This window comes from Culex pipiens, chromosome 2, assembly GCF_016801865.2.
Source record: "Culex pipiens pallens isolate TS chromosome 2, TS_CPP_V2, whole genome shotgun sequence".
Classification (NCBI taxonomy): domain Eukaryota; kingdom Metazoa; phylum Arthropoda; class Insecta; order Diptera; family Culicidae; genus Culex; species Culex pipiens.
In genome coordinates this window covers 113325366-113348241 of record NC_068938.1, presented here as the reverse complement: position 1 = coordinate 113348241, position 22876 = coordinate 113325366, and the positions used below count along the sequence as shown (strand labels likewise).

The 22876-nt window shown below is 36.6% G+C and overlaps 1 protein-coding gene across 9 annotated transcripts in view; it reads right to left on the bottom strand.

Annotated features, from left to right (window-relative positions):
- Window positions 1–7945: 7945 nt before the first annotated feature.
- LOC120414660 (alpha-protein kinase 1) overlaps window positions 7946–22876 on the bottom strand; it is a 62123-nt gene continuing 47192 nt past the window's right edge. For 5 of the 9 annotated variants that reach the window (XM_039575920.2, XM_039575921.2, XM_039575927.2 and 2 more), the window contains 9 exons: window positions 20936–20983; window positions 20169–20375; window positions 19964–20094; window positions 16744–16819; window positions 16068–16130; window positions 15331–15384; window positions 14975–15263; window positions 14848–14862; window positions 7946–10010 (listed from right to left, as the gene is read on the bottom strand). In XM_039575920.2, the coding sequence (XP_039431854.1) occupies window positions 9886–10010; window positions 14848–14862; window positions 14975–15263; window positions 15331–15384; window positions 16068–16130; window positions 16744–16819; window positions 19964–20094; window positions 20169–20375; window positions 20936–20983 (1008 nt within the window). In that variant the 3' untranslated portion in view covers window positions 7946–9885. The remainder of the gene's footprint in view (window positions 10011–14847; window positions 14863–14974; window positions 15264–15330; window positions 15385–16067; window positions 16131–16743; window positions 16820–19963; window positions 20095–20168; window positions 20376–20935; window positions 20984–22876) is intronic. The other 4 variants (XM_052707259.1, XM_039575922.2, XM_039575924.2 and 1 more) reach the window with 4 other exon arrangements.

The window sequence follows — 22876 nt, the reverse complement described above, 5'->3', positions numbered from 1 at the left end:
AGCTGATTCCACGTAGATTTTTCCCGCCAGTAATGACAGGAAACGTTGAAAAACGGAATATGTGCCAAAATCATAAGTGGTTTTTAACATATGAAGGGAAATCATCGTGAACTGGAACTGCCGGTCGTTAGCCCGGGTAAAGTGGAAACGTTGAGATGATTGTTGTCCTCTGCTCTCATCTCGCAAAAAGCCATACAGAGAACCACGTCCCATTCAACCGGCTCCGTGGCTTAATGGTTACGGCTTCTGTCTCCCAAGCAGAAGGTTCAGGGATCAAATCCCGGTCGGTACCTTTGAAATTTGGAATCAGGAATTTGAATATGAATAAAAACTAAAATGAATCAGGTGGGATTCGAACTCACACCTTTGGATTGTTGGTGGTGGTCTGGACGCTAAGCAGTCGGCCATCAGAAAGTTTACACTCTAGCAGTGAAATGATCCGTAGTGTTGAAACATGTTATCTTCTCATATTAAATACGCGCTGATCCCTGATTTGCCTGAGGGGATTGGAAGTCTAAATATAGATCGAGTTTCCTTCAGATGCTTGCTTCTATGTTTAGGCGGGGCCGAACAATGCCCAGCGACCTCGGAATTGGACCGCAAGGAGCTCTGTCATTCTGAAACGGGTCGTTGGAAGCAGCGCGAGGGCTATCACCACCTAATACCCGGGACTGAGATAAGCTGTATCAGCATTCGGCATGTACACAGTCTGATACAAATTATACTTTCCCATAATTTCGCTACCGGTTAGCGGGTATTGGATTGGACCACACACACACACACACACTGCAGTCTATATGTTCTTACTTAATTTTGAACAAGAGCTTCTCAAGAAACATAGCTCTAATAACTGCTTTGAGTAAGAGAGAATAGATTTGATGAGATCAGCCATATTAACATGAAAAAATAACGCCCAAAAACGGAAGCCATGTTGATTTTTCTGCTGATGCAGAATTAATTGTTCCATTAAAAATTACAAATCATAGTAATTTTGAAAGATTCATACCTTCGATGCATATTTTTTCGAGGCATCTAAGAAAATTGATCAGTGAAATTTTTATGGCAAGAATTTTACGATAAAAATGGCTGCATAAAATCACAGTTATATTTATTTGGTTATTATTATATAATTATCGATGTAAGCTTAAGTTCATCGACCATTTGTGAATTAATTTCGAAAAGATTAAATGGATTTCACGAAATAAAATTTAGAACTGGTTTTTCTTCGACAAATCTTTTTTATCATCAACGAGAGCAAATAAGTTTAAGTTTACTTTATTACAGTCTTGAAGATCTCTTCTATGATGTTATAAATTTTTGAAGCTTGAGAATAAGTTTTAGAATAGCAATGAAGAGCATTTGCAGAGTATTGTGAAAATCAACGTCAAAGTTGCTTAGTCTTAAACTACTCCGCATAAACGCTCTTGATAACCTCCTAAAATAGTCCACTTTGCTCTTAACTCAGGTTTAACGCTGATTTATTGTTGTTCTGGAGATAGTTTGGCTTTATGATAATTTTTGGCTAAGATAACTTGAATCTATCTTTAAGAAAGTAAAAAAACTTAAATTGTTACAGCTGTACTCCGGCCACTGGTCCGTGCAGTGCACTTTTTCATCGGATTATTGTTCCTGGTGAAAAAACGAAGCTTTTGAAATCATGTTTTGATATTTGTTTGAGCCCTTTTTCCTCACTGTGCATTGCGTTGAACCAAGCTTCAATTTCTTTGAAGCAAATTCATAGAAAAAATTATAATCTTTTCGAAATAGTAATTTATGCAACAACTAGCAAAAGAAGGTTTTTTCAACAAGAGCCTTAAATTTATCCAGCGAGGATTGTTATGTTTTTGTAACCACATTTAACAACGAGATGATGATTTCGGATAAATAAAAATACAACAATGAATTATTTTTTCATATATATTTATTCTGCATTTTTTGATTTCCATCACAGCGAAAACTGCTAGATTCCTTTTGCCGTAACACAGAGTGTCTTCTATGCACTTTTTTTTTGTATCTGGATTGGTTTGTTCTTTTTTCTTTCTTTCTTAGTTAAGTGGCCACTTTTTTTTGCGCCATTGGTACGTTAAATAACAAGATTTGAGAATTACAACTTTAGGATTTGCTGTTACTGAAGGAAACACGCGTGTGAGCTTGAATAGATCGGGGTTTCGTTTTGTTTTTTTTTGTTTACCTCTTTGCTGTACAATTTTGACACTTCTTACTTGACTAATTGGTAAAAACTAACGAATGTCGAATTTTGCGCTCCGTGGCGGGGAAACCATACACTCAACTCAAACTCCGTTTTTTTTTTTGCTTTGCCTCTTCTCTAGATGGAGCAATGCACAATCATGTACGGGTAATTGACATCATACAAAAATACCGATTAACGATTTCGTAGTTTTGGTGCCCCTCTTTTTTGTAAATTTTTATCCAGGGAAATAGTAAATAAAAGCTGTTTTGTTTCTTCTTTACATTATTAGAGGCGCTCGACATACTTTCACATATTTTGTTATACCTATTCTAAAATACACTTTTGAAAAACATTAACAAATTTTAAAGTCTGGATGTCATAACTAGCCTCAACCAAGGGGCGTTTTGTTTTCGATTTTTTTTATTCTTCCAATAACAAGATTCCATGTAAAGGGAAATTGTGGCAAATGTGGTTACACTTTTTAATCTAAGGTATCTTTTTTTAAATATTTACACACAATTTAAGTTAAATTTATAAATATGTTTTAATCTGTTGTTTGGTTTTTTTTCTTTTCTTACTTTAAAAAAATAAGTCTATACAAAAGGTACACTCACAGAGACGTAAGGCGCAAGCTGGAATAAACTTGTGCGAATTCTCCATTTTTATCCTTGTTTGTTTTCTTTTTGTTTAATCTCTTCCGCCTCAATCGGTCTCGTTTTACACAGCATTTCAATGTTAGATTTTTTGGATCGCATGTTAAAAGGTACTGTCGATGATTTAAAACAATAATTCTAATTGTATATACGTTTGTCTCAAAAAATATACACTATTATAGATTATACTTACATCAATCACACATTACCCACCGAAACTGAGGAACGAACAAACCACAAAATAAAAAGAAAAATACGGCTCTGTTGGAGGAAACCTAAACATCCACAAAGAAATATCAAATTGGTGCTTTTGTAATACTATTTTCAACAATAAAAAAAAGAAGAAACATACGAAACAGATTATTAATATTCATGGAGCAACACGAGAAAAAGGCGAATAAGCATTTTAATAATGAGAACAATTTTACTGATTGGACATCACCATTCGAATAGTCTTTACTTTTTTCTACAATGTTTTTATTTCTTACCTTTTGTAACGGTCGAACTGTTATTTATACCACCCAAATCCAATGATCCAGTTCGTCCGGTGGAAAGAATTAAGCAACCGAAACTAGTTGAAACATGCTTGGCTTGGAGTTTTCTAGCAAAATTCTAAAAGTTCTCCTCCTGTCAGAACATGCATGCAACATTTTTTCAGAATTCTGCAGATTTTGTTTGCTAGAAAATTCTGGATTGATTCTAACAGAATTATGGCAGGGCAGCTTGAACTATTCCAGCAGAACCAATTCTTCTACAAATGTTCGTGTATGGGCAAACGTTAGGTTACTTTTTCACAAAAATCGATGTGGTCCACAATGGAGCACCCGCAGTCGAGCAGTTTTTGACAGTTCGCTCCATAAGAAATACATTGTAGAAAAAAGCAAAAACTGCTCGAACGGAAGTGCTCCAACACTTTTATTCGAGCAGTTTTTTTTTTTTTTTTGCTTTTTTCTTCACTATATTCCATTCGACAGAACTGAAATTTTCTACCAGTTTAATCCAATACTCCATAGCTGGCTTCCCCAACTACTTTTTAACAGTGCGGGTTTTACAAAATGATCACCTTTTACCTTTTTACCTTTTTTCAATACTCTTTGCTTTTATTTCAGATTTTGTAAAATAGTTCAAAATGCTTAGACGTCCTTTTCGAATGTTGCTCCAAATATATCGATGATATTGTCGTCATTATAATCGTTAGTGATAATTCTAAAAGCCAATTAAAAAATTAAAAAAAATGTTGGTATTCTAAAAAGCAAGGCGACTTTTGATTAAATTACCAGAAATCACGAATTCCATTTGAAATGCAACAACCGATTCCGTGTTCGTACCGGTTGTTGAAATTCGTAAACGATTCCAATTGAATTCCGTTTCAGAATTTCGATTGAGTTGACTGGGCTTGTGCTACCAAGGTTCGCGAGCAGCTAGCGATTTGGTTAATCGCTTCACACAGCTATCCAAATCCTTTACACAAGAACATGCTCAAAAAGTAGCGGAGATAACAAAATCAATTTGAAGGGTGTACCCCATTTGGCATAATGGTCATTTGGCATAACGGATTTTCAGGAAGGACGTTTGGCATAACTCGTTCAAAAACCATCAAGGACGTTTGGCATAATTATTGCTAGCTTTTTTTGTATTTATTTTTGATAAAGTATAAAGTATTTATTTTTTGTAAAGAATAATAATGTATAGTTTTTTTCCTATTTTCTAACTTAACAGATAATTTTACTTAAAAAGATGATTTTTTTTTCAAGAAATCAAGTGTCTTTGTCATTTTCTTCCAATAGATGTAATTTTTCCCCTTTTTTGAACATTTCTTAAAAAAGTTTAAAAATGCAATTTTTCATAAATTTATGAAAAAAAAATTATTTAAAAAAAGTTTTTTTATATAATATTAAGATTTTTCTCCTTTTCAAATACTTTGCTGCAAATTTTTATGTATTAAATTTTCCTTCTTTTATTTGAAATTCAGCCTTATAAAGTGATGTGAGTTTCGCCAGTCTTTAAATATTTTGCAATAAAGATTGTATATTATTTTCGCTTTTCCCTCATTTTTTAAAGCAATTTTCTCTTCTTTTAAAACTTAAAGAAGGCAAAATCATTTAAAAGCTGTGCAGATTGTTTTTTTCAATATTTTGCAATTATGGTTTTTTATGCAATTTTCTCTTCTTGAATATTCAACCTAATGGATGTACATTTTTTTCTTTAAATATTTGACAAATGAGTTGTTACTAATTTTTTCCTTCTTTTATTTTAATTTCAACTTTTAGAAGGAAAATCTCTAAAAAAAAAAAACTTTTTGATTATTTGAAAATTGAGTTTGCTCATGAAATTTTCCCTTTTATATAAAATTCAACTTATAGAAGGAAAAGTATCATTAAAGATTAAATTGACACTCTTTAAATGTTTGACAATCTCATTATTTTTTGTATTTTTCACCTACATCGATTAAAAAAATCAATTTATTTTGCATTTTTTTTTTTACAATTGTCCCGTCTTTAAGATTAGTTTTGAATAAATAAAAGAAAGGAACTTGCATAAACAATTTTATTGCAAAAAATAAACCAACAGAGAAAAAAAATTGCAGAGTGATAAAAATGTTGAAAGAGAACATCTATAAGAGAATTTCCCTTCTTCAAGTTGAATATAAAAAAGATGGGAAAATTGCATTAAAAAATAGCAAACTATAAATAAAAGCAAAATTGTCTCCATTTTCGAAGATTTGAAGAGGGTTTTCTAATCTTTAAGTTGAAATTTATATAAAATAAGGGAAAATTTAATAAAAAATACTATTAATAATTATATTGAAAGAGGAAAAATGTAAAGCTTACAAGAGATATTCCCTTCTTTAAACTAAATTTTAAATAAAAACATCAAAACTTCATTAAAATGCTTTATTGTGAATTATTCAAAAAGGAAACAATTTACTATTGGTGAAAAAATGTAGAGATTCCAAATGATAATCTCTTAAAGTAATACAAAAGTGGTAAAAAAAAACAATACATTTACATCCGTAAAAATGAGAAATAGTTATAAAATAAAACAAAAAAAAAACCTAGTAATAATTATGCCAAACGTCCATTATGCATTATGAACCTCGTGACGGAAAAAAAGCAACATGAACAAAGCGCCATGTACATTCGGCGAAGAAAACCGAATCATAACAAAGCGTCCCCCTCAATGCCAGCAGGGTGATATTGGTGATTTCAAAAGAAGTTATGTTTGTTTTTCTCAAATAAAATTACGGAAATAATGTTTTATTGAATTTGGATGATCAAGTATCAATAAAAGCAACGTTTTTCATCATTTGTTATCATTAGAACATCTTATTTTGCTTTTATATTAAAATGGGAATTGAAAATGGATGCTCAACATTCAAATGCGTTTTTCTCAAAACGCATGGTTTGAACATGATGCTTTTTGAAATGTTGGCGTCGAAATGTCCATTATGCCAAACGTCCCTGATGTCTTGGACCAATTATGCCAAACGTCCTTCCTGAAAACCCGTTATGCCAAATGTCCATTATGCCAAATGGGGTACACCCCAATTTTAATATTATTTCATGATTTGAGCTTCTTTTGTGTTGCGTAAACAAAAAAAATATGTCAAATATTTTTAAAATCATTGACTTAAGAAATCGAGTAAATAATCATGACGTCGAATCCACACTAGAGACAACCTCGCGCAGTAGGCCTGGCTATTGAAAATAAAGATATTGAGAGTGATCAACCCAGCATTATCCAGGAAGCTTTCGAGGACTGAACTCTTCAAGGGTTATATAATAAAGTAGGCCATCTATTGCTTTTTTCTTTCTTTTTGCAGGTAGTAACATAAACAAACTTTTCGGCACCCTCAGCAAACGTCAAATCTACCAGATCTCTTCCGGAAAAGATCTAGCAGCAATTGTGTATGGTTTGACGTTTGCTAGTTATGTTACTGCCTGCAAACATAAAATAAAAAACAAGATGGCCGATACTCCCGTTTAGAATTCAAAGGTAACTTTTCAATAGGACACAGGGATGGAATAATCGCAAAAAACTTGCGAACTTTCTTCACCCGCAAAAGAGAGAGGAGGCAAATCACGCAAAAGAAAATTGCTCCCGAAATTCTCCAACAAAATCAATCTGCTGATGATTTATTGTGAATTTCCTTTTCAGCACAACTAAAAATATTTGACTTGCTAGTGCAGTAGTGAAAAAGATGTTCCACCGAACAATCAAGATGATGATATTTTTAAAATCCTTTTACCGATCTTTCGTGCGCGAGAGAGGAGAGCCATGCTCCCTTCGGATTTTTTTCTCTCGATGAACCTCCAATGACTTTCTTTTGATGATTATTACTCCATCGCTGATTGGACATAACCTTGAGCTTTTTCAAACAAGGTTATGTCCTTTTAAAAAATTACCTTCCATTTGCTCCGTAAGCAGCAATCGAGTGTTGTTTTTGCGGAATTTTTCCGAGAAGTTTGTCAACCGACACTAAAGCGTAAACAAAAATCCCCTCGCCATCGAGAGTGAGGGACGTCGATGGTGGCATTTTCTGACATCGATTACGCTCTAGTAGGCTTCGCGATGTTTTTTTTTACATTTACCATCTCTTGTAAAGGTAGCCTTACCTATACCGTCCAATCCCTGACCTGAAGTGATACCTCTCGGATGACGGATAAATGCTCTCGTCGGTGACAACAGTCATGGGTACGCACAGCCCGTATCAAAATCCAAGACCTGCGGCGTACTAAGTCGTTAAAGGGGTTTTGGGTAAAAAATTTCCTTTATAAAAAAAAATGTCTTCCAGAAATTAACGATATTCAAAATTATAAAGCCCATTTTTTGTTGATAAATTCATCACTAACATTAAAAATCGAAACAAGTATTGTCAACAGTCCTGTGGAAAAAAAAAATACAAATGAAAAGCTTCCCATCTTGAAAAAACAATAAAAGGCGAGACAAACTAACAAAACCACGCCACTGGCAATCAAAAGCACAACCCATATCGGAAAGTAACAAAAGGAATTCTTCGAAACACGTTTTGCACCAAAATTAGATTTTTTTTTCTAAACGTAAAAAGGGACAATTAAAAAAAACGCAAGAACAAATAAACTGAGATTTAAACTTAACGTATACTTTATACAGGCTCGTTTGATCTTAATTTATACAGTTTTTTACGCCTAGTCGTGTGTTCTCTTCGCCATCGAGTGTCGTTCTCGTTTAACATTAATAGTTTTTTTTTACTTTCTTTTGTTTAGCTTTCTCCATCTTCCTGTGTCTGTTGTTGTTGTAGTTGTTGTTAGTTGTCGCTGACTCTATTGCTCCACTGAGTGTTCATTTTGAATGAACTTTGAAGTACGGGTTGACTTATTTTTTTTGTCTGTTTTACTTTCTCTGATTTATTGCAAAGAAATGTTTGTTTTGGTGGTGTGAGTGTGATTTCACAAATGTTTTGCTTGTTATATGATTGCGTGTAGTGATTGGTAGAGTGAACAGGCGACTAAATATAGAACGAATATACGATAGATAGGAAAGATTGATAGAGATAGAGAGTGAATGGATTTTATGAATTGTTGTATGAATCGTAGTAGAGGGTGAATGCTAGCTAGGTTTTAAAATGCGCGACTCTTGGAGGCGAGTAAAGAGAGCAATATTGTGGGAGGGGAAGCAAAACAATCATATTATTTTTTGTTAGGTAATTTCTGTGTTATTTGGCTCTATAAGTTAAAATGTTTCGCGGACTGTTTGGTTACTGACTTGTTTGTGTATGCTGCTGCTGCTGCTTCTGTAGTAGGAAAAGATGGATTTGATATGTTACGATATTTACTTCCTCAACTATGTTTTTTTTCTCTCAGTAAAATTACACGATCTAGTTAGCCATTTTTGTTTGCTGTAAATTTAGGTTTTTATCATGCTCGAAGAAGGCTTAAAGAAATTTGTTGTTGTTTCAAATAGGTCTATCTAAATACAGTTTTTTTTTCTCTGGCCATTACTTGGTTTGCTCTAAAGATTGAGACTCATGCATAAAAACATCTCAGTCGTTAATCGGTTCGAATGTTGCTTTCTAGACGATCTTTTTGCTTTACTAAATAATATTTAAGTATTTCTTTCATGTTTCCTTCCACCTCACCCTAAAATACCAGGCTCGTTGTGTGTGCACGCTCGTTTTCTTCTCTACTGTTAAGAACAAAAAATGCCTGCCAATTTTTTTTTTTTTTCACAGAGAAAGAAGTAACAGTAATGATCTGGTCATGTATAAATTCGCTAAATATAAACACAATTATACAATTATAGTACCATGATGTTAGTAGGGAATTCCTATTGTTCAACATAAAAACAGAACATTTGCGCATAAACCAAGGAGGTTAAACTTCAGCATGCAGACTCGTTTTGTGCTTTCTTCTTGTCTAATGAAATCTATGTTTTTTTTACTCTCTTACTTTCCTTCCTTATCTCTCATACACTAGAGAAACACGTTGTTCAAATTCGTTAGATGCGCGCGCACACTTTTCACTCATCGCACACACTAGACATTAGCTTTTTTTAAACCTAACCTTTTGCCGTACCTCTATCGTACGCGTTACCTTACGATCATCTATCTCATCTGTAGCTTTCCGTCCTTAGCATAAAACCTTATTAAAACACGACCCAATCGCTTTGCCGGTCGTGTTCCGTACTAGTACTGCACTTGTATTAATGTTTAACTTCCTTTTATCGCGTCAAATCTGGTCCGCACATCTTAAAAGCATGACTCGTATAAAATGAACCATCTCTTTAGAGACTGTAAGCTTTCTTTTAGAAAGACCCCTTTCGTCTACATCGCGAGAGAGTTTCCCTCCCTCCGCTTCTTCGTCTGTTGATTTGTTTTTGATTATTTTTCCGGGAAAAATAATAACGCAAAACCAAAAAAACAAAACTTCGAATATCATCATCATAAAAAAAAACACAACTAACTTAAAGCAGAGTAACGAAGGACTGAAGCCTAGCCATCTCGTTGTCGTCGCCGTCGTCGTCGGCGGTCAACAACCGCAGACAACTGTCGGCCAGATCGTCTCACTGAAGCTCGCGCCGAAAGCTGTCCTCGTCCATCGGGTCCATGATGGGGCCGGCCGTGTCCGACAGCATCTGAAAGCTTTGAAAGTCCATCTGGCCGAGCGCCAGGTCCGACTCGAAGTCATCTGTTGAGGAGGATGGGAAAAGCAGGAATATTTTTAGGGGTTTCTATGTAGGTAGGTAATCAGTTACTATAACATTCCTTGTAATAATCATTAAAATCTACACACACCTTCATAAAGCCCCACACTCGCACTCATTCACAACATTGTTCATTCTCGCAAACTGAATCTCTTAATCTTACATAATTATTCATTCCACATACTGTCATTTATTCACTCATTCACTCTAAAATACTCACTCAAACACTTTCACTCTCTGTCTCATACACTCACTCACTCACTCAAGCTCAAGCCATATTTCAATGTTATACACTCTCTTGAACATTTAATTTAATTCGCGTCACACACAATCTAACACTCACTTACAAGCCCTTTCATACTTCTTATTCATATCTCATAACATAACACAACTCTCATACATTCATTCGCATTCGCATACACTCACTAACACTCTCACACTAACATACACTCAAACACGCATTCTCACAAAATCACTCACTCATGCTCACACTCTCCTTCATCCTGATCCACATTCTTAAACACTTTCGAACACTCTCATTCAATTTCATGCAATGTTGGTCAACTCATTGATTCTCAAGGGTGAAATTTGTATGGGAAAATTGAAGAAAAAAAACCTATGGAAAATAAGGTATTTTTTTCTAGGCACACCACACACACTCACTCTCACTCACCCATTCATTCGCAGTCACTCGCTCGTTCTCACACACTCCCTCTCAAGAACTCATCTACTCTCACTTACTCTCACACAATCTTTTACTCTTCCATACTTTCACTCTCACACAACAGACTCTGTGCTCTCATCGATATATTTTCGTGACACCTTTGCAACAAATAATTGCAAAATAACTCTTTTTGATATTTTTTCAAAGTTATTTTTATGATATTATGAATATCTCAATGATATATCTCTTGACAACCTTGACCTCGGATCTAGACCCGGGTGCTGGTTTACAAAGCATGCCGCACTCGTCGATGCCAGTTTTGGTTCAATTGCATAAAACTGAAAAAATATCGAGTGCGGCACTAGAGTTTCAGTTCCAAGATGGCGGCGAAAATCGTGCGGAACTAGCGCGAGTTTCTTCACAGAAACACTTTGACAGTTCTGAGTGCGGCACTTAGTGTGGACCTAGCCATCAAACGAACGTACCATGAGTGTATCCCGCTTACTCCGCTGGACAATGACATAAGGTGTGAAAGGGATACACTCAATGTTTACATTTGTTTATAGGACATAATAAAAAAAAAGTTGAGATTTGGAAATATTGAAAATATTTCTGCGTTGACAGCTCCAAAGAGGAAATCACAGCCAGGCCTGCAAAAAGTTTCCAACCTGAAGAACTAAAGACTGGTGGCAAGCTTGTCAAAAATTGAACCTTGCTTTTGACAGTCCATATAGGGTGAACGTTCCATTAATTGGTTGCACAAAATAGGGTATAAACCCCGTTTATGAGTAAATTTGAAAATGAATTTATTTCAAATTTGAGTTTGTGTTTGTGAGTAACTGTAATCTATTGTATAGTCATTTTTTGTTAAGACCGAGCCGTGCGGTAACGCTTTTGTCTCTTAAACGGATGCTCCGAACCCTGTTCGAACAACGCAACAGGTTACTGTTTCCCTTTTGGATTCGATTTCAAAGTAAAGGAAAGATAGTGTATCGTCACAAGCTGGACCTCATCTTGACATCTCGGGAAGATTACCTATGGCATGTTTAAATTTAACACTTAAAAATGTTATTAGGTTAACAAAACTTAACAAAATAAAAAAATTACGATTGACTTCGTCCTCAAAAGCCTAGATATAATATTTTATTTTATCTAGTTATTTATTTTTTGACAAAACATATTCAAAACTATTCATCAAAAACAAATTTAAAATAATTTTACGCAAAAAAAAACTATTTTTCTATTGCACATTTGCTGTCACCTTTAAGTTTGTTATGCAGATCGGATGGAAAGGGGTCAAGAAACAGCTTTACGAACAGCAGAACAAAGTAGAGGGAATTTTGTTTTTTTTTACTTATTTTTATTAGGTCCTTTTAGGTGCTGTGACCAGATTGGGACCGAGGATCGTTAAATAACTTATATATAACAAAAAAAAACAACTCCTTGAACTCCATACTTGGAGATCATGTAACTGACCAGGGTTACTTGGTCCAAGCGGGTCTTACAGGTCTTGAACCTGCCGATGTACTCGGAGAAAATGCTCCACAGCTCAACCGAACTGTAGAGCACCTCCCCGGCTTCCTCCTTCGTGGCTCGACCGTCTCGGGAGCCACTGCTTCCTTGGCTTTTTCCTGCGGGGCGAGGGCGATCCTTCGATTTTCCGTCCGGAACTGCGCCCGGCAGCGGAGGGAACTCCGCCGGCGTGAACGCCGGAACTGCTGGACTCTGCTTCTCCGCCTTCCTTGCCGGCGGTTTCAATTTCGACGCCTGCTGGCGCCTCTGGATAAAGTCCACACGCTTGGGGCAGCTGCGGTCCGTGGCTTCGTGAGCTCCAGAGCAGTTGGCACACCGCTTCGGCTCGGCTTCATGGACTTTGCACTCGCCCGTCTTGTGGGGACCCCCACAGTTGTTGCACCTGCCTTTCAGGTGACAGTTCCTGGTTCCATGACCCAGCTGCAAGCAGTTCCTGCACTGGGTCACGTTCGGCCGCTTGTTCCGGTAGGCCTCCCACCGGATGATAGTGCTTGCCACAACTTTCATTGCAGAGAGCTTCTTCAGATTGGTGTATCCCTTGGGGAAGACCACAATGTACGGAGTTTCGTCCACGGTGGACTTTTCCTTCCGCTTGATGATATGCACCTCCAGCGCGTCCAGCTTGAGATCCCTCTTCAGAAGGTACTTGACCTCGTCCGGTTTCAGTTCATCAGGAAAACCACGAAGAACCACCCGATGATTTCGTTCGCTCCGCCGTTCGTGGGTGTAGAATTCCACTTTCTTCTTCTTGAGTAGCTCTTGCAACTTGTCAAAATCTTTGACAGAGAAGCAGGTCACCTTGGTTCCAAATCGGGTTAGTTTGTAAATCGGTTTGAAACCAAGTTTACAACTTTCCACTATCGCCACGAGCTTGTAAAAATCCGTGGTGTTCTTCACCACCAAAGGTGGTTGCTTTTGTTTACCTGCCGACTGGCCGGGTGCTGGAACCGCGTCTCCTCCTCCTGCTGGGCTGGCATTGTTGTTGTTTTCGTTTTCCGCTAGCGGGCTGAACTTGTTGTTATTGAGCACATTCTGCTCCACTTTTCCTTCTCCGACGACAGCTCCGGTGATCTCAGGGGTCTTCTTCCGCTTCCGATTTCCGGGGATGAGTTGGAAATCATCCGTCTCGGAGGTCTCTTCCACCTTCATCCGTCAAACAACTCGAGGCACGATGCCTTTAGCGCGCACGTACACACGTCTACTCTCTCGGAGCTGTGTGTGGAGAGTGAAAGTAGAGGGAATGATTTCTTGGGGCTTTTCTTTACCCTCTCTGGCTTGCTTTCGCTGCCGCTGCTGCCCATTTGATTTTTTTCTTGACCGGTTCCTTCCGAAGTGCGTATACCGTTTTACCCTATATTTAGCGTCAGAGGGGTAAAGCGACCAAAAAGCGGGGGCCACGGTCCAACCAATGTGAGTATCACGGCCCATACATACAATTTGACAATCTTGCCATCAGGCTGGTTCACTGCTAGCTTGTGACTGTATAAGCCTACTGTGTCTGTTCAACCACTGCCGCCTGACTCGTGTCGGTCGGCTGCTGGAGAATGAGAGACGTGAAAAAAGAGATCCACTCATTCAATTCGTGTCATATGACTGACTCGTTCAATTCTCTTTAAACACTATTTTGACTATTTGTAAACAATTGAATGGTTCTAGACTGTGCAATACACTTAAAACAACCATAATCTATATTCAAAATTACATTTCCACGCATAAATACAAACTTTTTGTGTAAAAACTTGTTTCTGTATGTGTGTGCGTGCAGCGTCGAATGAGTGTTGGACGACTACGCCAGGTTTGATTATGTCACGGTTTTGTGATTTGGTGAATAGAGTTATCTACGTGCGCATGTATTGCGTGTACGTACACGAAAAAGATTGAGGTTAAATTTTGTACCGGCCAGCAAAACAAATGGCGTGCTAGTGTACGTGAGAGCGGGCTTAGATAACTCTATGGAGACGAAAAATTCGTGTCAACGGCGCCGATTTTCGCTTCATGGCCCCTGAAATTTTCAGCACTGATCACAGCAACCAAAGCAGCCCTTTGTTTATCTGTCGTCTAGTCATCCGATTATAATATTTACCATTTTGACAGTAGGGCGGTGTGGTTTTTATCGTGGGCTTTTGTTACACCGCCACCGCCAAATATGTTGATCAGATTACTAGACGAATTGCAGGAAAGTTTGCGTGTTTATAACGAAAGGTAGCCATTTCTGTCAACGTGGGCGCTTTATCAGCAGTCAACATTTAGAACACTCATTGAAAGTTGGACTTAGGCATAAATATTGTTTTTTTTATGTAAATCTTTTAATGTTATGGTTCGCTGAATTTTCCTCCTTCAAATATCCTTGAGGAGCTCTCGGTCAGACCGCGAAGTAACCAATCCGGAAGAAATGCAATGTTTTATGCTGGGTATGAAAAGCCACGAAATTTGGTACCCGAATGGCCAAACTCTTAAATTTCCTGTCGTCGGAATATCCCGGGGGGGCTCGAAGGGTTAATTTGGCTAGTCATTGCCTACCAATATTTGAAAATTTGCGAATACTTACGCAATTGTGCTTTATATTTAAAAATAATTGCACGATTTGACTTAACATTTAATGAAAATTTTAAATGATTACTCACCTCTTGTTGAAAAATCTGCAATGAGTGAAAAATGAGTTATTATTTACGAAATGGACATTGTTGAAATCGGTTATTTAAATTTTAACAATAAAACTACGCAGAAAACAACAACAACTCAAACACTCACCAGTAAACACAATCTCTGGTATGGTGGTTGACTGAATTTGCGGTGCCGTCTGAAGGCTGAGTAGGGGCTCGTTGCTTCCGTTCTGATGGCTGTAGGAGTGATTCACATTGTTGGACAGTTGGCCACAGTGCGGAGACTGCTGGGGTGGGGGATGTTGTTGCTGTTGTTGCTGCTGCTGCTGCTGTTGTTGTTGGGGGTGGTGTTGCTGATGGTGTTGTTGCTGCTGCTGGTGCGTTGTGTCCGTCCGCAGGTTGAGATCGTTGTTCAGTGCCAGATAGGATTCTTCAAACTGTGAAGGTGGGGGAAGGATTGAGGTTATTGTAGGTTCTAACTGTTGCGCTTGAGGTTTTATGTACCGTTTCAAACACTATCTGACTTGAAGAGTAGTCCTGCTGCAGTGGATTATCAACCTATCGATTGGGAACGCCAAGAAAAAGAATTGTGTAACGTTAAACGTGCCATTAGAAACTGAATCTGGATCTTAACAAACTTCAAGAATATCGAAAAGCTTTCACTTCTACTTTACTAACGAAAGCAAAGGATGCAATGAAGAAGAGAAATAATCTGAAAACATGATCTGATTAGCTGGGGAACGAGTGCAAAGCAATTAAAACTTGTTTGAATAAATAAAAAAAAAATATTTTCAATCGAAACGATAGAATTCTATGCTTTTGATACTTTGCCGAATGATTAGATTGAAAGTTGCGTGATAAGTAGTTTCTAATTATAAAACTAACTGCCATTTAAAAATAAAGCTTCAAAATTCTTAGAATGAACAATCACATGAACAATTTGTACTAATTCATGCAATACTAAAAAAGTATAATTAAACATTAGCCAAGTACGGAGCATCTTACAAAGTTCAGACGAGGAAAAAATCAACGCAATAAAAGTGTCAAATCTACTTCAAGAATAAAATATAAGAAAAATCAGAAACGATTGCCAGTAACCAAAATAAAAACAAAAAATTATAAAACAGTACTAGAAAACAAATCGAATCAGCATGAATGAGAGAGACAAATATAGAAAAAGAGAAAGAGAGAATTCAAAAGGAGCAAAAAGTTAGGAGAGAAAGAAAATATTTGGTATCAACCTGAACTTGGGCGGTTAATGTACATCCAGACTCAACAAGACTCTGAACCAAAGTAGTCCAGTCCTTTTGAAACGCATAGACACACACACAGACACGCGCGGTTTTGTTTTGGCATTCGTTTTGAAGAGGGGACATTTTTGACATTTTGTTTCGTTTTGTTTTCATTCAATTCACGCCATTTTGCGATGTATGATTAACAACAGTGTGTGATGAGGCGGTAGAGACGGTGATGGTTTTTTTTGTTTGTTTGATGAGTTTTATTTTTTGTTTTTTAGTTGGGAGAAGTCGATCGGAAAGTGAATTGAATCAACATTAGTTCGTTTGGTATTAGTCGAAGGTGTAATAATTAGAGCATTGCATTTGAAATAAAACGGCCAAATCGGAATCGGTGTTTCGAACGGAGGCGGTTTCGAATTGTTAATTTTACCAAAGAAACTCAAATCGAAAGAAAGGAAAGTGAAAAGCTTGGGTGTTTGGAGGAATTTCTAATAGATTTTAAAATAATTCTCGGATGGAAATGAGGAGAAGTATATTTACAGTAAACAAATAGCAATGACGTTATTGTTTACTTTGAATCATGTCTGTTATAGAGAGTATCTAATTGGATGTTTGATTAAAGCAAACTCAATATTTGTAAAACATATTCTGAACATGAACTAATCGGACAGCGACTTACCAGGGTTATGTGTTCTAGGTGCTGGGGCAGGTGAGAAACATAGCCTTCGTTTGATGGGTACTTGTCATAAGTTGGTCTGAAATTGGAAAATATGTGATGTTACTATTTATTCCTGCATTTATTGAAACCCTGCTAAAATTATTTTGAAATTAAGAGCGAGTTTGTATAACAAGTCGTATCGAGGTACTTCGATTGATTTTTTCTCGTTAGTTTAATGTATTGAAGTGGTAAATTTGATTTAAAAAATAATTAAATAAAACATTTTTTAAAAATGAAATGTGTTTCCTAGAAAAAACTTAAGATAAAAAAAATTCAGCAAGTCTGATATATGGCACCATAAAAGAAGGGCTCTTTCCGAAATTTTGCGGGGTCCGGCGAAATATTTCGTCGGGGGATTTAGAGTAACTTTTTTTTGAAGACTTTTTTTCGATTCTACAGGATTTTTCTTCAGAAAAGTCGATGGAAACGATGGGTTCATGTTCATATCCATCAAATTTCATATGAATGTGCCTCAAGAGACTCTGAATTACACATTTGACCTCAAATAAAAAGTTTCCAACCCAAATTTACCAGAATTCTAGCTTTTTTTGAAATAACCCCAGCATCTAAACTGGAAACCTCAAAACGTCCAAATAAAAATCATTTGTACAATTTGTCAAGAAAATACGACAACAGATTGCCCGGATACAAATTCGAGCTTAAAAGCTATTTATTACCCAAAAGGTTCCCAACATTATTTTTTCAATCCTCTGCTATACAACACTAGAATATTTTAAAATATCGAGTCAATCACATTGTAGAGAACAGAGTTCTGAACAATTTCCATAAAAAAATATCACTTTTGGTTCAATATAAGCCTTTCTTACAAAATGATGAAACTCCGACTTTATTCTTATATTCGAATCTTTTCAAGCTTAACCTCGAGTGCCTTTTATTTTTTTAATTTCAGAGATACATTATGGGTCGCAAGATAATTACTTTTAATTGGGAAAAACATATTGGATTGACATTATCAGAAAAAAAGGTACTCAGTCTTTAATGTTAGTCTATGATTAACTTAAAAAATGTGAATCGATATTCCACTTTGTCGATCTATTATGAGTGGCCAGAAAGAACACTTTCACGTGCAGCGTAAAACGCGCAAGCGTAAATGTGCTGGCGTTTATGCTTCGACTTGACGACTTGATTAACGATCTTTCGAGCGAGAACGAGGGACTTCGATGTTCAGTATATGATTCTGTCTAAAACCAAAAATTTAATGGAAAAAATATGGTGAAAATAAGACGAAAAAGCTTCAAATTTTGGGCCCAAGCAGTTTATGGCGCATGTTTTTGAATGGCTTTTTGTTTGAAACTGAATTCTTTTAATTTGATAGTGTCATCTGAAAAATTTCCAAAAAAATACCTCTAAAAATGGCTTTGGCCACATTTACTGGTCGAAAATTGTGAATCGAAAAATAAAATTTTCGTCTCCGACCCCACGGCTACAAATCTGAAATATAAAAATTGTGGGTTTTACGAGTGGTTTTCCAATGATGGAAGACACACATTTTTAAGAGCGGATACAGATATCGCACAAGTATTTCAGAAAAAGAGCACTAAAAAATCAGGCTTTGAGTTCCGGGTTTCGGGCCTTCAAATTAGTAATATGATTTTTTTCTGGGACGATTTCCCACCGTGCATTATTTTTTTCAGATTTCTAAGAACAGCGTTTTTCCAAAGCAAACCTACCTTTCTTTTGTAAGAAAGGCAAAAAGTGACTATCTCCAAAATTTGTGGATTTATTTCCCATTCAAACGATGAACACTGCAAAATCCTATAGAATCGAAAAAAAAATCTTCAAAAAAAAGTTGCAGAATGTCGGGAAAGAGCCCTTCTTTCATGGTGCCAAATATTAGACTAGCCAAATTTTCTATCTTAATGTTCTCGGAAAAACATTAATGTGATCAATACGTCAAATGCTGTACCAAGTAGGCGAAAACCTGTTTCACCCCTAATCCAACAAACTGTTAAAAATATTTTAATTCATTCTAAATTGATTTTTTCCAATCAAATTTACAACTCCAGTACTTCTAACTTACGTGAAATTTTCCGAGAATTCCGAATATGACAAAATTGAGACCAAAAAGTGCCTCTATGGAAGCCTACAGGACAAAAACTTACGATGTAAAATGTTTGTTACAGAAAAATCGAAAAAATATGAGAAAAACTGCGATTGGCCAAAAAGTTAATACCGTAGGCTTATAGTCCATGAAATTCCCTAACTTATGGCATATGGGTGTTGGAGGCTGTTGCAAAAAAATTAAGGTTTAAAAAATATATATTTTTAACATTAATTTGCAAAAGGTATGAGAAAAAGTCAATCCAATCCTGGATGTCTATGGAAAATTTTGAAGTGCTTCAAAAGACTTATCGAATGCAACTAAGAGAGTTGAAATTGATTAAGTTTTACAGAAATGCGAGCAATTTTAAGATTTATTATGTTTTTTGGACCTCAAACTTCGAAGCCCGTTTTACCCCACTTCCCTTTGGTGTAGAGGGCTCATATTTGGTATGAGTTCATCTCATGTATATATAGACAAACAAATGCTGAAAGTTTCATCTAAATCGGTGCACCTCGATACGACCTCTAGAACAAACCGAACAATATTTACAAAAACTGCCTCTTAAGTGAAACTTAAAAGCTAAATTTGTGTACTGATGTGGTGAAGTGTCGTGGAATTGATCACTCAATTGAAATTTAATAATCACATAATGGTTTATCAAAAACTGACAAGAACTCCAACATGTAAGTAAACAAAACCCGTAGTGTGAAGCGGGAATTTGTTCGCAAACTTGTCGAAACCAACAGAATCAAGTTTTGAAAACTTTTCCAACAAAGTTTCACTCATTGCGAATTACCAGTATAATTTGTTAAATCATCCGATTCGCCAGATATTTCTTGTGTTATCATTTGTCACAACTTCCAGAACTGTTTACTTTTAATGTTAACGTTACAAAATGTAATTCAGTGCAAACAACCGCTGAAACTAGCAGAACATTTTTTTGGTTTATTTTGTCACAAACGACTGTCATCGGAAAAAAACAGACGTCATCAAAATAAAGTGCTGAATCAGTGCAAAAAACCGCAATACCAGCGAAAAAAAAACTACTTTTTCTGTACAAAACATTCAGAAAAAAGTGTAAACTGACTGTGATGACTGATGGTTTGGCGAACTTACCCATTATTACTGCCTATACTCGTAGACACTGGACTGCACGGCGCACTAGAGTTGGAGTCAAAGTTATGCGCAATCACCAGGCCGGGACTGGAACCAGGACTTGGTCTGCTCCGATAGTCGAGCATCATATGCTGGAAAAACGTAAAGTGAGAAAAACTCATTGACTTTAAACTCAACAAAAGGGTTGAGGTCGCGCAACACTTACCGGCGACATGTTCCCGTGAGATCCATACAGTATGTTTTCGGGTGAGTTTTGCTGATTTGGCGACGACAGCCCGTCGTTCAGTTGGCTGAAGTTATCGTAATTAATCTGTTCTAAAGTGGGTATTCGCTGTTGTTGCTGCTGCTGTTGCTGCTGTTGGGGCGTTTGCTGCGGCTGAGGCGATTGGCTAACGTCATAAGTATTGTTACCCTGCGATAGCCACGAATGAATTATTAATAGTAGTTAGCAAAGGCAAATCAGGTTTAGGTTCTTGGTATTTTTTTTGGTATGGTCGATAACCCTGTGAGGGGTGATTAATGCGTTACTTCCATTAAATTGAACCAGTTTCAGATGTGACTTCCAGGTGCCGCCCAGGTATGATGAATAACATTTCTATAATTTACAAAACAACACACTATATCACGACGCACAGGGTTATTATCCCATACACGCTCTTAGCTCTACGGTAAACACACGACTGCGTTATTCATCGTACATCGAATTTGACTATTACGAGGAAAAAAAAGGAGAGAAAACATCAAAAAGTGCTGCTGCAGAGTTGCTTTCTAGTGGCATTTTAAATGAAATTTTATACACATGTATGCGTTCTAATCGAGCAACGAGTATGAACAAAATCAGTCAAATAAAACAGACGCGTGTTGCAATGAATAAAGTAGAGAGTGGATTCTCGGAAAACCGAGCCCCGTAAGGACACGGATCGAGTTTGCTTACAGAACTAAAAATAAAAATAAGGAAAATAAATTATATACCTTTGAAAATAATGTAAATCTATTGCTATCTGGTACAGATAAAAAAGGCTGTAAAAATTAAATGATGAAGAATGTGAATAATCTAGCACATCGAATGAAACAAGCCGCTGCAAGCATAAAACTGAAAATACAATATTCGCTAGAGAGTGATGATTGATTAGAATAAGTACGTCAAAACAAAGTTTAGATATCTAGGTATTACACATTTAGTTTGCAGTTCTCGTTCAAGCCTCCATTTGTATTGATGAAATAATTTACAAAGTAAAATACAGGAACTACAAAGTTCATTAAGTTTAGAGTCTGGCTCATCCAAACTAGTTTGTAAAATTGATCAAATGTGATCTTCTGCACTGGAAAATATTGCAATGGAAAAAGTAGTTGAAATATCATAAAGATAACCAAAAATTAAATAACTTTAAAGTTTGATGAATTATATATATTAAATATTAGATTGGTTTTACCTAGTTGACATGGAGCGTTTCGTTTGAATTTTACAGCAAGGCAGAATAAGGAGAGGGTCTTCGTACAGAAACATCATGGTAACATTTATTGTTCATTTTATGCAGCTTTATTAATTTTGAAAAACCACTGTTTAATTGGATGCCATAGGCAAAATGTAAAATCTGTGCCAACTTTGAGTCAAATCAAGTGACAGATGACATGTGTGAGATTTTTGTAGAAACCAAATGCTTTTCAATTTTGTAGAAGAGTGCAAAGCGATCCGAACTAACCGGCTTCGTATAGCTGAATAGTTGCGAATTCAGCAGGGTTCAAATCCCGGTCGGTCTCCTTGAAAATTGGACTTAGGAAATGAACATAGAATAGAATATGTAGAATCTACATTATAGATCAAGGATCTTTCTGGTGCATGCCTCTATGTAATTTCGTAGGCTTTTGTTTAGGCGGGACTAGACAATGTCGAAATTGACCCGCCACGTTTTCTGCAATTCTGTAAAAGTTCAGAAACAAAATGGCGTAGATAGAATATTTTCTTATTCTCAAACTACTTGTAACAGACTTGTGTCCGATCTATTTTGAATAGTTTGGGGTCGCTGAACCCGAAATATTACTCCAAGTAATGTCCAAAGTCACCTGGAAGGGTGCATTCCAAGATGGCGTAGGTAGAATATAATTAAAAAATTAAACAATTTGTAACAGGCTTAAAACGAAAATATTTTTTCAAAAAATTAATTTCAACTAAAAGCATTTTTCGGTTCAGTTTGGTATGCTAAACAACCCTTCTTAAAAACGTTACTTAATCTACCTTAAGGTTGTTGGTGCCTTCCTCACGGAATCTGGCTTCTGAAAGGTACTAAAATATTACTTAAGTGCTCATTACTTTTGATATGGTTATCAGACCTACTATTTTTAGGCTCTTTGAAAGGACTTTCAATTAGCCAACTAATGACGGATCGCATGACGGATCCGTATATCATTTTCATCGAAATATCTGAGATCCGGCCTCCAAAAAGTATAAAAGTGCTTATATCTTCAGATAGGGTAATCAGATCTTCAATATGTTGGACTCATTGGAAAGGTCCACTGGGATCCGTGGTGTAGGGGTAAGCGTGATTGCCTCTCACCCAGTCGGCCTGGGTTCGAGCCCAGAAGGTCCCGGTGGCAAATTTTGAGACGAGATTTGTCTGATCGCCTTCCAGGTGTAGGAGTCGTCTCCCTGGGTCCTGCCTCGGTGGAGTCGCTGGTAGGCAGTTGGACTAACAATCCAAAGGTCGTCAGTTCGAATCCCGGGATGGATGGAAGCTAAGGTGTAAAAAGAGGTTTGCAATTGCCTCAACAATCAAGCCTTCGGACACTTAGTTTCGAGTAGGAATCTCGCAATCGAGAACGCCAAGGCAATGCAGTAGAGTGAATAATTTGATTTTTTTTGGAGATGTCCAGACATTTGCTCAAAATTTGATTCTGAGTCGGTATGTATACGTG